The sequence below is a fragment of the Scyliorhinus canicula genome, chromosome 13, assembly GCF_902713615.1.
Source record: "Scyliorhinus canicula chromosome 13, sScyCan1.1, whole genome shotgun sequence".
NCBI lineage: Eukaryota > Metazoa > Chordata > Chondrichthyes > Carcharhiniformes > Scyliorhinidae > Scyliorhinus > Scyliorhinus canicula.
In genome coordinates this window covers 139181073-139196091 of record NC_052158.1, presented here as the reverse complement: position 1 = coordinate 139196091, position 15019 = coordinate 139181073, and the positions used below count along the sequence as shown (strand labels likewise).

General features: G+C 43.2%; 1 protein-coding gene across 1 annotated transcript in view; it reads right to left on the bottom strand.

The window, feature by feature from the left end:
* Nucleotides 1-216: 216 nt before the first annotated feature.
* The window catches only part of LOC119975489 (U2 snRNP-associated SURP domain containing), an 83084-nt gene continuing 68281 nt past the window's right edge, over nucleotides 217-15019 (bottom strand). Inside the window, exons 23-28 of the mRNA XM_038815220.1 lie at nucleotides 14909-14975; nucleotides 13904-14084; nucleotides 13704-13814; nucleotides 10292-10425; nucleotides 3157-3321; nucleotides 217-798 (exon numbers count right to left, since the gene is read on the bottom strand). Coding sequence (XP_038671148.1) covers nucleotides 660-798; nucleotides 3157-3321; nucleotides 10292-10425; nucleotides 13704-13814; nucleotides 13904-14084; nucleotides 14909-14975 — 797 coding nt within the window. The 3' untranslated portion in view covers nucleotides 217-659. The remainder of the gene's footprint in view (nucleotides 799-3156; nucleotides 3322-10291; nucleotides 10426-13703; nucleotides 13815-13903; nucleotides 14085-14908; nucleotides 14976-15019) is intronic.

The window sequence follows — 15019 nt, the reverse complement described above, 5'->3', positions numbered from 1 at the left end:
TAGATAGATCACCTATTATGGCCAAGACGTAGCTTTATAATATTTAGTATGCTCGTTAAGCCACGAAAGATTGTAGGTTTGTATGCAGTTTTAAATGCAGCCTAGATGCAAAAATAAGATGTCTGTTCCAGGCCAAGAGTCCTGCTGTTGCATGAACATGTTCGCTACATGGTGAAATGCCAAGGGAAGTTGCACTTTAAAATAACAGTTGCGTTATTCAAACATTATTGCATTTACTTTATTATAAAACAAGAAATTATGTAACTTTCTGTACTGATTTTTATTCAACTCTCATTGAATGTTAAAAATTACAAAAGGATAACACTTCTGCTTCAGGCTTCCTCATACACCTCTGCAAATACAACACTGCTACTGCTGGTGGAAGAGACATACAAGGGTCCTCATGAGAAATCTAACATAGGGAGGGGGGCTTATTTTTACACAATCTACAAACAGGGAGTTCAGGGAATGATGAAGCCATAGCACTATAGAAGTCAATTTTTTCATATACAAAAAAGCACACAGATTGACTGGAGTTGAATATTCATAATGAACATATGTGCATTCAAAAGAAAAAGCCGGGAATGATATTCCTCAACAGTTTGTTTCAGGCACAGGACAAAAACTAAGATGACAGAAAAGAAGTTATGGACAGTTCACTAGTGTTTGCTCTTCTTGGATTTCTTGTGTGATCGATGTGGAGATCTGGACTGGGATCTAGATTTTTTGGAAGATTTTCTGGGTGTCCTAGAACGAGATCTTTTGGACCTTTTTGGCGTCCTTGAGCCAGAACGAGATCTACAAAAAATTGTTAAAAATGTTAGCACCATCTTTCAAAACATATTGGACTGAGTGAAAACTCAATTTCCTTTAAGAACATGTTATTGACAAAGATTAAGAAATAAGGTGTTCTACATATGAATTTGAGACATACAAAAAGTTTCAGTAACTACCTGTATAACTTGCATTTACATCTTTAACGTAGAAGATCAGCAGAGAACCATAACAAAACAACTGATGCAAGACAAAGGAAGAAATGTGAGGATGTGACTAAAAGTTTGGTCAAAATGATGGGGTTTGAAAGGTGGGGGTAATGGAGGAGCAGAATTGTTTTCAATGCATCAAGTTGAAAACTATTACAGGTATTGTGGCCAAAATCCAGCATCCTCTGGACCCCGATTTTCCGGAATTCTTGATGTCCAACCTGTACAGTGCATGAAACTAACTGACGACCTTGGAACTAATTGACAATCCTGGAACTGGACCTGTGCGCCATTTCAAATATGTCCGGTTGCTCAAATTGACTTGAGTGTTTTCTTTGTCGGCAGTCATGGTTGAAGATACCCTCAAGAGAAGATAATGCATGACAGCATGTCAAATACCAGCCTTTTAGCATGGTTGCTCCTACTCCAGTCTGGGCTAGCATTTCCCAAGCAGACATTGGCTTAAACATGAAGTGCTCTACTACATAAAATGTCTGGCTTTTGAAAGTCAAGATTTTGGACATTGATTTTCTTTTTTTATTGTAATACGTGTACAAACACGGACATCAGAGATGAGTAAACCACAAATGACAGGATACTTTAAGAATATAAACATTTGAAGTAGAAAGCTCAAGTGACGTTCACTAGAGAACACTCACGGGCAGCACTAGAGAACACGGGCAACACAGTGGTCAGCATTGCTGCCTCAGTGCCAGGGACCCGAATTCAATTCCGACCTCAGCCAAATGTCTATGTAGAGTTTGCATGTTCTCCCCATGTTTTTGTGTGTTTCCTCCAGATGTTCCTGATTCCTCCCACAGTCCAAAGATATGCAGGATAGGTGGACTGACCATGCTAAATTGCCCCATAATGCTCAAATGTTAGGTGAGGGTGCAGGATTATGTGGATAGGCGAGGGACTGGGCCTCGGTAGGGTATTCTTTCAGAGGATCGGCGCAGTTTCAATGGGCCAAACGGTCTCCTTTTGCACTGGGGGGGATTCTATGATTAAGTCCAAGATCAAATCCAATAGAATCACTGAATAATACAGCGCAGAAGAGGCCCATTGAATTTGCACCGATGCATGAAAGGCTCAGACCTGCCCATCTAATCCCATAGCCTGGAGTGTTATGGCATGCCAAGTTCTCACCCAGGTACTTTTTAAAATATGTGAGGCATCCTGCCTTTACCGCCCTCCCACATAGTGCATTCCGGACCGTCACCACTGTGGGTAAAAAATTATTTCTCCAAATCTTCTCTGCACCCCCTCCAGTGCAATTACATCCTTCCTATAATGTGGCGACCAGAATTGCACACAGTACTCCAGCTGTGGCCTCACCAAAGTTCTATACAGCTCCATCATGACATCCCTGCTTTTGTATTCTATGCCCCGATTAATAAAAGTGAGTTCCCAAATGCCTTTTTCACCATCCTATTAACCTGCCAGTAACATTTGTTTCATGTGCATATAGAATTACCATGAAAGTTCTAGGTTCAATCCCGGATATGTATTTGAATGATATCTGCTTCAGCATCAGTATAGATGCTATAATTGGCCTCAGGGAGAATACAATTCTCTCGCGTCCCCTCCATTATCCCATGCAGAGACAGGATCAGGCTCAGAGTGATGGTTTAAGAATGCAGTAGTCTGCTCACATTCACTATCAAGGCTTACTACAAGGCTGAGATACCATAGGTGAGGTACCATGTAACCAAGTCCAGTAAGGAGTTAGTATCTTTAGGAGGAGGGAAGCAGATAAAGCACTGAACAAGTGCATCAGTATGGTGTTAAATAATTGCAAAGAAAATAAGTTCTCAATAGAACAACCCATTTACAAACTCTGATATTACATTGGATTTTTAAACCTGTGTGTTCCATGATTGTTTCCGTTTAGTTATTTAATAATAGCTGAGCTGATAAATGAGGTCCCAAGATTTTTAAAAACCAACGTGGAAATTAAATTGATGACCATCTATCGGTTTATAAAAAGCACTGCCACCTGACTCAGCAAATAACAGGAGAGGAGTAGTCTTTATCTGTGATATCGAAGCATTATAAAAAAAGGTAGGGGGAAAAAAGAATGCATCTCTAGTTTCAACATTTAGCACTTTAATAAATATAAACAGAGAAAATACGAAGCACTACATAACAACAGCTCCCACAAATGACATACCTTTTGGACTTCTTATTTGTTTCTCTAGGTGTGTCTTTATGTGCCGACCTGGTGTGGGGACTGTCTTTGGTACGTGATCTTTCTGACCATTCTGAACGCGGTGAAGGTGACTTTACACGCCTGGCAATACGAATTGGACTGACAGATGCACTGTGTTTCCTTTTTCTATCAAAATATCATATTACACAATCAGAACTGGAATCAGTTGCCCAAGCTTCAACATTTCATACTTTCTAGTCCACTAGCAGCAACCCGACATGTAGATAACACAAATAAGTTGCGTAATATTACGACTACTACTTCAAATGTGGTTCATCTGAGCAGGCGTTTGTCAAATATAATGCACCATTGTAAATAATGAGGAAAATTCCACCACTTCTGTGAAACATGTATAATCCACTATTATAAATAGTCAAATCCGGAATATCAAATATGTATTTGGAGTATATGATACTATAGCTTAGTTTAGCTGTACTGAATAGCAATTTATTCAACACAATTCTTTTCCATTAATTAAATAATCAACTAGAAGGTAATCTTCCATACACAAGGAAGCTACCATTTTTAAGACCTTCCTTAACATCCAGTGACCTCCTCCCAGTTGGGCGAAGTGCGGAACATGGATATATTTTTTAGTTCACAGGGCAGGCATTACTGGCTAGGCCAGCATTTATTGACTATTTGTAATTGCCCTCAAGGAGGTGGTGGTGGGACTTCCAGTGGTGGCTAAGAGGTGAGCAGTCACACATGAGGTGGCTCCTGCCTGGGGGATTTTGTTTTCTGGCCCTTTCTGTCTGATTAACAGGTGACCTTTGGGAAGAAATTGGTGTGGTCAGACCCCCTCTGGCGAGTGATGCCTGAGGGGTACGTGACAGGCAAGGGATCGTCATCCGATTCAGAAGTCTCTCGAGCCTCAGAAGGGGAGAAAGCGGCGAAGGTCTCTGTGGTGTCCTTGCCCCTCAGCGGACGTCCAATAAGTTGGTGAATTCCTCGTCAGATGAATTTAGGAAACAGCGACAAGGTGGAGGAGGCGCTCAATGAACACCGTGATCGGATTGTCTCTTTGGAGGCAGAGATGGCGCTTTCAGCAGAGGAGCTCAAGGCGTTAAAGGCCAAAGTCGATGATCTGGGAAATCACTCCAGGTGACAAAATTTAAGAATCGTTGGGCTGCGGAAGGCCAGAATGATACAAGCACCACCAATTACGTTTTTAAGATGTTTCAGAAGTTGGTGTGGGAGGGTGTCTTCTTGACCCCTCCCAAGTTGGACCAGATCGGGGGAGCCACTACGGCCGTTTATTGTCCGGTTCTATAGGTACCTGGATAATTACATAGAATTAACAGTGCATAAGGAGCGGGTCCTGAGATACGCAAAGGACAATAGAGTGTGCAGGTGGGAGGACCATCCCATCAGAATATACCAAGATGTCAGGGCAGAGTTGGCAAGATAGCGTGCTTAGTTTACCTAGGTCAAGAAGGTAGGGCAGCACTGTAGCATAGTGGTTAGCACAGTTGCTTCAGAGCTCCACGGTCCAAGGTTCGATTCCCGGCTTGGGTCACCGTCTGTGCAGAGTCTGCACGTTCTCTCTGTGTGTGCGTGGGTTTCCTCTGAGTGCTCCGGTTTTCTCCCACAGTCCGAAGATGTGCAGGTTAGGTGGATTGGCCATGCTAAATTGCCTTTAGTGTCCAAAAAGGTTAAGTGGAGTTACTGGGTTACAGGGATAGGGTGGATGTGTGGGCTTGGATAGGGTGCTTTTTCCAAGGGCCGGTGCAGACCCGATGGACTGAATGGCCTCCTTCAGCACTGTAAATTCTATGATGGCTCTCTCCAAGAGCAACATGCATTTGGGATTGTATACCCTCCTCGTCTTCGGGTTACCTTCAGTGACAGAGACTATTATATTCGACGGGCTGGAGAAAGCAAATTACTTTGTTAAGAAACACGGATTGGGGTGAAACTAAGGGTTTGAGGACTATGATCTTTTTTGTTTGGTCATTCTTGAGTTCTTCATTTGAATGTGTGTGGGGAATGGTTGTAAAAGGTGGGGCGAGGGCACGTTGTTATGGGGCTTGTTGGTGGAGGCTGTATCTGGGTAAATTTGGGGTTGTTTGCTGCATTGTTTGAACTCCGGAACTCTGAGGGAGAGGATTTGGGTGTGGCTGTTTTCTTCCTATAATGTTGGTATTAAAGTTGGGTGTGGATTTGAGGGCTGTTTTACTGATCCAGTGTGAAAGACTAATTTTACCCTAGGTAGGGCTCACCATGCAAGCAGTTTTGCTGGTTAAAAGGAGTGGCATGGGGGAGATGGCTACAGCTGGTTACCTTTTGGGAGGAGTTATTTTGTTTCTCAAGGTAACAAGCTTAGGTTTTATGATCAAGGTGTTCCCCCCCCCCCAATCCAGTTGGTTACATAGAATATGAGGGGTTTAAATGAGCCAATTAAAAAGTCCAAGGTATTTGCCCCATCTGAAAAGTTTGATGGCTGATGTGGTCTTTCTACAGGTAATTCCTTTGAGAACGAGGGATCAAATACGGCTGCAGGAAGGGCAAGTGTTTCACTCTAGTTTTGATGCAAGAACACAGGAGACTGCGCTGTTTAACAAGAGGGTGTTTTTTTCTGCTGTTATCATCATGGCGGACACAGGAGGGAGAAATGTAATAGTTTTTTTAATAAATGTTTTTATTCTCCATTTTCCTCCAAAATTTACACCCCACCCACAAACAGTAAACGGTAACAAATACAAAATCAATCCCCTTAACAATAACGACGATGCCATCCTCCCACAACCCCAAACAACGACCCACCTGTCAAGATATGCATCCATTAAAGCAAACCCTCCCACGGTGAAAACAAAAAACAAAGGGAAAAAAAGAAAAAAGGAGTCCGGGACCACCCATGGGCACCATAGAGCCCCCCCCCCCCCCCCCCCCCCCGTCTCATATAAAACTCCTCCCCCCAACCTCGGTTCCTTCCCCCCAACTTTCCACCCCGGCTAGACCACTCGGACCCTGTTCTGCCAACCGGTTAAAACGTCCAGCACGGAGGTCCCGCCCGGGTCCCTTTCCCCTTGCCTGGCCCCAGGAAAGCCCAGAAATCCCCTTTCAGCACACACACCCCGCATATCCACCTACACCCCAAAGAGCCCTCACTTTGAGTGCAAGTACCCCCCACTTCCCTTGTCCAAGTATATACAACACCGGCTCCTTTAGCCCGTGCACCCGCACACAGTGAAACAAACAAACAAAAAAAGAGAAAATACAGTCATGAGGTTACATCGGCACATGGCCATTTCTCAATTTCAGTTCTGCCACAGTCCTTCTGCCTTCGAAACTCCTCTGCTGCTTCCGCTGTTCCAAAATAAAAGTCCTTGAGCTTATAAGTCACCCTCAGCTTCGCTGGATATACAATGCCACTCTGCACCTTGCTAATGTACAGTGCCCTCTTCACCCGGTTGAACGCCACCCGCCTCCTCGCCAACTCCACCGTAAAGTCCTGGTATACACGTATACCAGCTCCAGCCCACTGCACCACCCGCTTCTGCTTGGCCCAGCACAGGACCTTCTCCTTCACACTATCCTTGGCAGCTCACTCTCCTTTGGTACAGGCCTCTACGACCGATGAGCCCGATCCAGTTCATATCGGGAGGGATCCTCCCCCTCCCCCAATAGTTTCGCCAGCATAGCGGCAAAACACTCAGTCGGCCTCGGCCCTTCAACTCCTTCGGGCAGCCCCACAATCCTCAAATTCTGTCGCCTGGATCCGTTTTCCAGGTCTTCCATTTTCCCTCGCAGATCCTTGTTAATCTCCATCACCTTTCGCATCTCCTTCCCCATCGAGGTAAGTTGATCGCGGTGCTGCAACACCGTCTCCTCCACTTCCTTCAGCGCCTCACCTTGCGCCCGCACCTCCGCCACTGCACCCGCCACCGTCACCGGGGAAATCTGCTCCTCCACCAGCACACTCAAAACCTCCCTCATCTCCTCCAAGTGTTTTATAAACTGCCTTTCGAATTCTGCAGCCATCACCTTGGTTATTTCTTCAGCCGTAGGCAATGCGGCTTTCCCTGGTGCTCCAGCCTCTATTTTCCTAGATGACTCCATGGTGACCACTCCCCGATGGACCCTCAGCTGCCTTTTTAACGGTCGTCATCTTGCTGATCCTGGACATCCTCTTCTGCTGTGCCTCCTATGTGGCTTCTACGTGCCTTCTGCCTGCTTTTTCTGCGTCCATGGAGCCTGGGAACGGGCTTAAAGCTCCGACAATGCTGTTCCCAAACGGGAGCCCTCCGTTGTGCAGCTGCCTCCCGCCCGCCGTCCAGGAGATATGTAATAGTTAGCAGGGTGTTAGAAGGCATGCTGGTAGTTTTGGTCCACGTGGGCGATCGTATTATCAGATCGTGCCCCCCATTATATGGATCTGCTGTTGGAGCCAGGCTGCTCTCCGCAACCCCTGTGGAAGGTGATTGGACACGCCGTTGCTCGCTGAGAAGGGTTTTGGGAGTGGATATCCTCAGTCATTGGAGAGTATGTGGATTTCAATAAGAAATCCTCCATGGTCTGGGAAGCATTGAAGGCAGTTATTAGGGAGATAATTTCTTATAAGGCACATAGGGATGAATTTGGAAGGGTGGAGAGACAAAGGCTGGTGGATTCCATCCTTGCGGTGGATTGCCAACACTGGAGTTATTGGCAGAGAGAAATAAATGACGGATGGACTTAGAGTTGCTGTCAATGGGAAAGGCGGCGAGTCAACTTAGTCGCTCGAAGGGCGGGACATTTTATGAGTATGGGGAGAGAGCAAGCCGGTTGTTGGCTCACCAGTTGAAGCGGCAGGCTGCCTCCTGGGAGATGGTACAGATTAGGGAATCGTATGGTGGGTTAGTTTCTGCCCTGGAGAACGACAATGAGGTGTTTGAGACCTTTTACCGTGGGCTATGCAAGTCTGAGCCTCCAGAGAAGGGTTCAACAACGTTACAATTTTTGGATGGGTTGACATTCCCAGAGATGGAATGGTACAGGAGCTGGAGGTGCCGATTGGACAAGCAGAGATTTTGAACTGTATTCGTCTAATGCCGCCTACTGCTTCGGCTTGGTTAGGGGACCTACTGGAATTTCTGCACCTGGAGAAGATCAAATACGCCATACGAGGATCGGTGGATGGGTGTTACTCAAGGTGGCAGCCGTTCATTACCCTTTTTAAGGAGCTGGTTACCGTCAGCTGTCAGGGTGGGATTTATGCCGGGGATATTGAATAGTTTGAATATTTTGTCTGTTATAAACAAAAATTCTTGAATAAAAATATTTTTAAAAAAAGACACGGTAGAGGTGAGCAGCCTTTTGAATAGCTCTAGGTTTGGCTCACTGGAAGGGGCAGTGATGTGACCTGCATGGACAAATTAATGAACCATACAGCCCATAATCAGCATTGCATCTCAATGAATGGGGAAACCCATAACCTAAAAGACAGCGTTATAGATATTCAAATATGGCTTCTTGAACATGAAGAATCCACAGGAGGATGATTGGGAAACCAAAGAACAAAGAAAAAAAGTACAGCACATAAACAGGCCCTTCGGCCCTCCAAGCACGTGCCGACCATGCTGCCCGTCTAAACTAAAATCTTCTACACAAAGATTAAAGGTGTGAAAGTTGTAAATGTTGATGTTCAAAGAGATCTGGATGTACTTGTACAAGGATCACTTCCTGCAAGGGGATTGGAGCTCAGAAATTAAGAAAACGTGCAATAATTTGCTGAGACCACATGTGGAATACTGTGCGCAGTGACCATATTTAAGGAAGAATATACTTGTATTGGAGGCGGTACAGCGAAGGCTCACTATATTGGTCCCTGGGAGGAGGTGTCCTATGATGAGGAGGTGTCCTATGATGAGAGGCTGAGTAAATGGTGCCTATATTCTCTGGAGTTTAGAAGAACGAGTTGATTTCATTGAAACATACAAAATTCTGAAGGTGCTATGAGATAGTCTCTGATGGTTGGGGAACCGAAAACATGGGCTGTGGTCCCAGGATAAGAGGTCAATCGTTTTGGATTAAGTTGAGGAGAAATTTATTCACTCAAGAAGTCGTCAATCTTGAGTTCTCTACCCCAGAGGGTTATGGATGCTCTATTGAATATATTTAAGGATTAGACCAACAGATTTTGGTCTGTCAGGAATCAAGAAATATGGGATGAGGTGGGAAAGTGGAATTGAAGTCCAAAATTCACCCTGATCACATCGAATGGTAGAGCAGGCTAGATTTGCCTATGGTCTATTCCTGCTCCTGGTTCTTGTGCCGATAAGATTTATGAATTATCTGCATTTGTTGACTTTTGGCTAATTATTTTTGCCATCATATACGAATTAGGTTTCATCCCTGTAATGATGCCATTATTTTCCTCTGGGCTACTGACAGCCTTCCTAAAGTTAGGGCAGGGAGTCTCCAAGAAGATGTCAACATTCCTCGAGTGTACCCTGCCCTGCAATAATATACTATGCTCTTCCATTTGTCAGTCTCCACATATAAACAGTACTATATAATTTCCTAAATATATTACTAACTCCTCCCCACCTCCTCCACCACCAAAAACACCTCCTTTTTTCCTGCTCCGGAATAACACTTGGGAGAGGAGAAAACAAACACCCTCTACTTCATATTTCGATCACATCAATATTTTGACGAACCTCTCAGAAGCACTGATTACTGCTTTAACTCCAAATAATTAAATCCCTTTTGCCGTATTGGAGCTGTGAAGTTTATATAAATTTTAAAAGTTAGTTTTATTTATTGTTTGAAGATTATACTTTGTGGCTAGTAACATGAAACAATAATTACACGACTTGCAAAGCCAACCGGATTTTGGCTGACTCCATTCGGTGCAAGAATATGTCACAATCTCATTAAAATCATGCTCTATAATTACAGTTCATATCTTATTTCATAAAACTCCCATAACTAAAGTTCACAGCAGTGGCCCATCAACACATATCGCAGACTGGAGGATGAACAGTAAACACGGGCTTATCTAAACCTTTCTCATTCCAAGGGCAAAGGAAAAACAATTTAGAATGGGGTGCATGCAGTACAAGCATAATTTAACATGCGTGAAAATGAGAGTTTGACACTAAAACAATACCTCTCTTTGCTTGAAGGAGACGAGGAACTCTCTTTTTCTTTCCTATCTTTTATACGGTACTCTGATTTAATCACATCTTTCTCTTTGTCCTTTTTGTCACGCTCCCTTTCTCTTTCCATTTCTTTCTCCTTCTCCTGAATGCAAGATAAAATACATCTGAAGTTCAAGTGGTAATAATTAAATAATCACCCAGAAATACAAAACAAATGGTCAAAACATATTTCAAGCCAAGGAAAGGATTATACCAAACCATGTCTGGCTGCAAATGTGCAGCTTAGTTAAGATATTAAAAAGCAAACAGCTCATTTAAAAGTTTAAACAAGATCCCTAGGCAAGTATGGATTTCCCCAATTGTTCAGCAAGTTTATCCAGCCACCAACTGAACCATATAGAAAAATGGTAGCCATGATGTGGAGATGCCGGCGTTGGACTGGTGTGAGCACTGTAAGAAGTCTTACAACACCAGGTTAAAGTCCAACAGATTTGTTTCAAACACGAGCTTTCGAAGCGCAGCTCCTTCCTCAGGTGAATGGCGAGGTATGTTCCAGAAACATTTATATAGACAAAGTCAGAGATGCTGGACAATGCTTGGAATGCGAGAATTTGCAGGTAATCAAATCATTACAGATCCAGGGAGAGGGATAATCACAGGTTAAAGAGGTGTGAATTGTCTCAAGCCAGAACAGTTGGTGGGATTTTGCAAGTCCAGGCCAGATGGTGGGGGGTGGATGTAATGCGACATGAATCCAAGATTACATCCACCCCCTTGCTTTTTCTGCTCTAAGCATCCACATAACTGTAATCTCTTGAACCATTTCCAGTAAAACTCTCCTGTACCCAATCCAAAGCTTTCAGGCCCTTCCTAAAGCATAATACCAGAATATTCAAGCTAATGTTTTATATAGGCTCACCCTAACTTTCTGGCTTCTGTAATCCATGTCTCAATCCATACACTTCATTAAATGCACTGCCAACTTGTCCTGCCACCTTCAAAAAAATTGTGCACATGCCACTTTCCACAGGCATTCACCATAAGCCTGTAATTCATTTCTCCGCCAATCTTGTACTCAGCTGCTACTGTCCCATTTATCCTATGGACTTCTAATTTGCAAACATGTCTAATATGTTATACTTTATCACAAATCTTTTTGAAAGTTCACAAACTCAACTACTGAACTGCCCTCACCAGACTGGTGATCTTCGTAAAAAAAACTAAAATCAAGTTAGTCAAACAATTTTCTGACTCTACTTTATTAGCACATGCTTGCCAATTGGTTGGTAACTTTCTCCCACATTATTCTGTTTCTAACAGCTTCTGCACCATCAACAATAAAGTTTACACTGTTCTCCTGGTTTCGAACCCCCGGTCCTTTATGACTTTGGGTGAAGAAATGGCGTAGGTTGGTTGTGATATCCTCATGATAGAATCAGCTGCTGACATTGGCTATCAATTCTCAGACATGAATAATTGCAAATCGAATGAGATACATTCACCATGAAGTGTGCAGGTACAGCAAGCATTAAAGGTGGCAAATAGTAGGTTGGCCTTCATAGCGATAGGATTTGAATATAGGAATAGAAATGTTTTACTGCAGTTGTATAGAGCAGTGTTCTTCAAAGTCGGGGGCCGACCTGCGGGTGGGTCGCGGAGCCGTTGTCCGCGGCGCTCCCGATTGCGCAAATCCTCGCGCAGCAGCCGGCTTTTCATAACGCCGACTGCAAGCGGCCGTGAACATGTTTTTGAAAAACAAATTCGGCTGCATTGTGTGCGCGCACACAATGATCGCTCATGCATGCGCATTCCGCGAACATATTTTAAAAATTCAGCCACATTTGCGCATGCACGCCGATAATCAGGCACGCATGCGCAGTGCGGCCACTATTTTTTAAACAATAGTTGCAGCTTTTTGTTTTACAAGTTCTGTCGTGGGTTTTATTCATTTATTTTATTCATTTAATTTTCATTTTGTTCAATTATTTTATTCTTTTTTTTACACTTTCAGGGGGTTTTATTCATATTTTACTCATTTTATTTATGTTCTTTTTTTACAAGTTCGGGGGGGGGGGGGGGGATGTTATTTGATAAAATTTTACAGGAAAAAAATTCAGAACTTTGGGCAGATGAGTCTCCATACTTTCCAACACCAGAAGGCTTCACCTTCATCCAACAGGTTCCATTGGAGGAGCGTGTATGAGGGCCAAAGGGACCCAAAACAATTTCCTCCATTTTTGTCAGCAGCAAACAAGGCAAGAGAAAATGGTGGGTCGCGAAGGTCAGCTGGGTTGGGTCCCAAAGGTTGGCCGGTTGGTAAAAATGGGTCCCCGTAAAAAAAGTTTGAAGAACACTGGTATACAGCATTTGATGAGGCCACACCTGGAGTATCATGTGCAATTTTGGTGCCCTTATCTGAGGAAGGATGTTCTTGCTACAGAGGGAGTGCAGCAAAGGTTTACCAGGCTGATTCCTGGGATAGTGGAACTGTCATGAGGAGAGATTAAATTGGTTAGGACTATATTCATTGGAGTTTAGAAGAGTGAGGGGGAGGGGGGGGATCTCATAGAAACTTACAAAATTCTTCCAGGATTAGACAGGGTAGATTCAGAAAAAATGTTCCTGATAGCGGGAGAGTCCAGAACTAGGGGTTATAGGGGTAAACCTTTTAGGACTGAGGTAAGGAGTAATTTCTTCACCCAGAGAATGATGAATCTGTGGAATTCACTACCACAGAAAGTAGTTGAGGCGAAAACAGTGCATAATTTCAAGAAGGAATTGGATAGAGCTCTTGGGGTAAAGGCATCAAGCGATATTGGGGGGGGGGGGGGGGGGGGGGGGGGTTAAAAAGGCAGGATCAGAGTGGCATGTTGGAGTGTACAATCATGCAAACTGTTTCCACCAATGCTATTCTGTAGTTGGACTGTTAGAGTTAGGGGAATTGTGTGCACCGCCCTCTCTCTCTCTCTCTCCACCCCCCTAAACCATGGCCGAGATTGGGAATTTCACATACTGCTGGGGGTCGGGGAGGGGTAGTTGGTGGATGGGCAAAGGGAAGCAGCAATGTCAAATCATGCAGTCTGGCACACAAAATTTCATAATTCTGTGCCAACGAGTTTGTTGAATGCAAAACCACAGCAGACCAACGCTGTCATCAAGCTGTTTTATGGGCTACTGGACAGATATTTTCACTACGTGGAAGAGCTAGCTTGTGCATTTCAAATATTTTACAGATATTAAAAGATAAATAAATGATCCTTACAGATGCTAGGATATCAGCAAACTGAATACATCACGATTTACAATTATAATTACACTCATTAGTTTAATAAGTCTTGTGCGCAAGACAGATCAAATTCAATCAAGCAGTAAGGAACAGAACGTATTTACCGCAAGTTAATGAGAAGATGCTGCACTCACCCTTTGAAGTAGCTTGTCCCTATAATGTTCCACTTGATCTTGCATGGACTGACCTGCCTTTTTAGGCCTTTTCCCAGATTCTAACTCATCCTGGAACTTCATTACCTTAAGCTAAAAAAAATATATATTTTCATGTTTACCAAAGCAACCCAAAGTGATTTTGTCAAAAAGCAGATTGTAAAAACAGAGAATATTTGTACCTCTATTTCTCGAAGCTTTGCTCGCTTTTCTTCAGACATTTCTGAATATTTAAGAATGGGCTTGGATTCCATCATTTCTTCTTTAACTGGGTTACAAAAATAAAGCAGCTCCTCTGACCTGGACATTTGATCACCGATATCATCATCATCTTCATCGTCGCTTTCTTTTAATGTACTGTCTCTGTAATTACAAACAATGCAAACCCATTCTAATAGTAGTTCAAATAAATCTCAAGTCATCACAATTTACAAGGCCACTAGAAACCACTTATTCACAGATTCCGGTTACTTATACAACTGGTATTGAAGTAAATCAATTTTGATTGACTGACTTGTAGAAAGTGATTTAAACATTTGTCATTTGATTATTGCTGTAAATCCATTGCATATTTTTTTATTAAGGTTGTACAACACCATGTTGAGATAGCAAGCAGATCTTCATGTCTCACTAGTAGTCATAAATGATGTTTACATAGTTCAAAAAACGTAATTGTGAGTATTAAAGTATCATCTACAGCACAGGAGGCCGCCATTTGGCCTATCTTGTCCATGTCAGCCCGAGGACATCCAGGTGCCCTTTCCAATCCCACCTTCCTGCACCCAGTCCATAGCTTAGAGCACTCAAGGTGCAGATCCAAGTACCTTTTAAAGAGTTTCGGGTCTCTGCCTCCATCACCAAGGCAGGCAGGGAATTCCAGATTCTCACTACTCTCTTAAGTAAAAAAGTTTTCCCTCATGTACCCTCTACACCCTGTCATTTATGTCCCCTGGTTCTAGAATTCTCCACCAAGGGGAACAATTTTATCCTGTCCCATGTACTTTTCCTTTGGTTTGGTGGTACATGCTAAATAAAATCAGGACTATCTGCAGCATAAATATAATAATGTACAATACTGCAATGCCTAGTTTGTTCCACTAATGCTTTTTTCATGCATCATTCATTATTTAATCACTTCTAAAATAAACTGCTATTGTCCATGGTAGCAAGTCAGAATATCAACATACGCTGGTTGTTCATCCTCTTCAGATTCAGTTGGCTGGTCAAAAAGTTCCCATTTTGAAGTTGTAACAGCTGCAAGATAAGTATGCTATATTAATCAATAACTATCAGTAGGC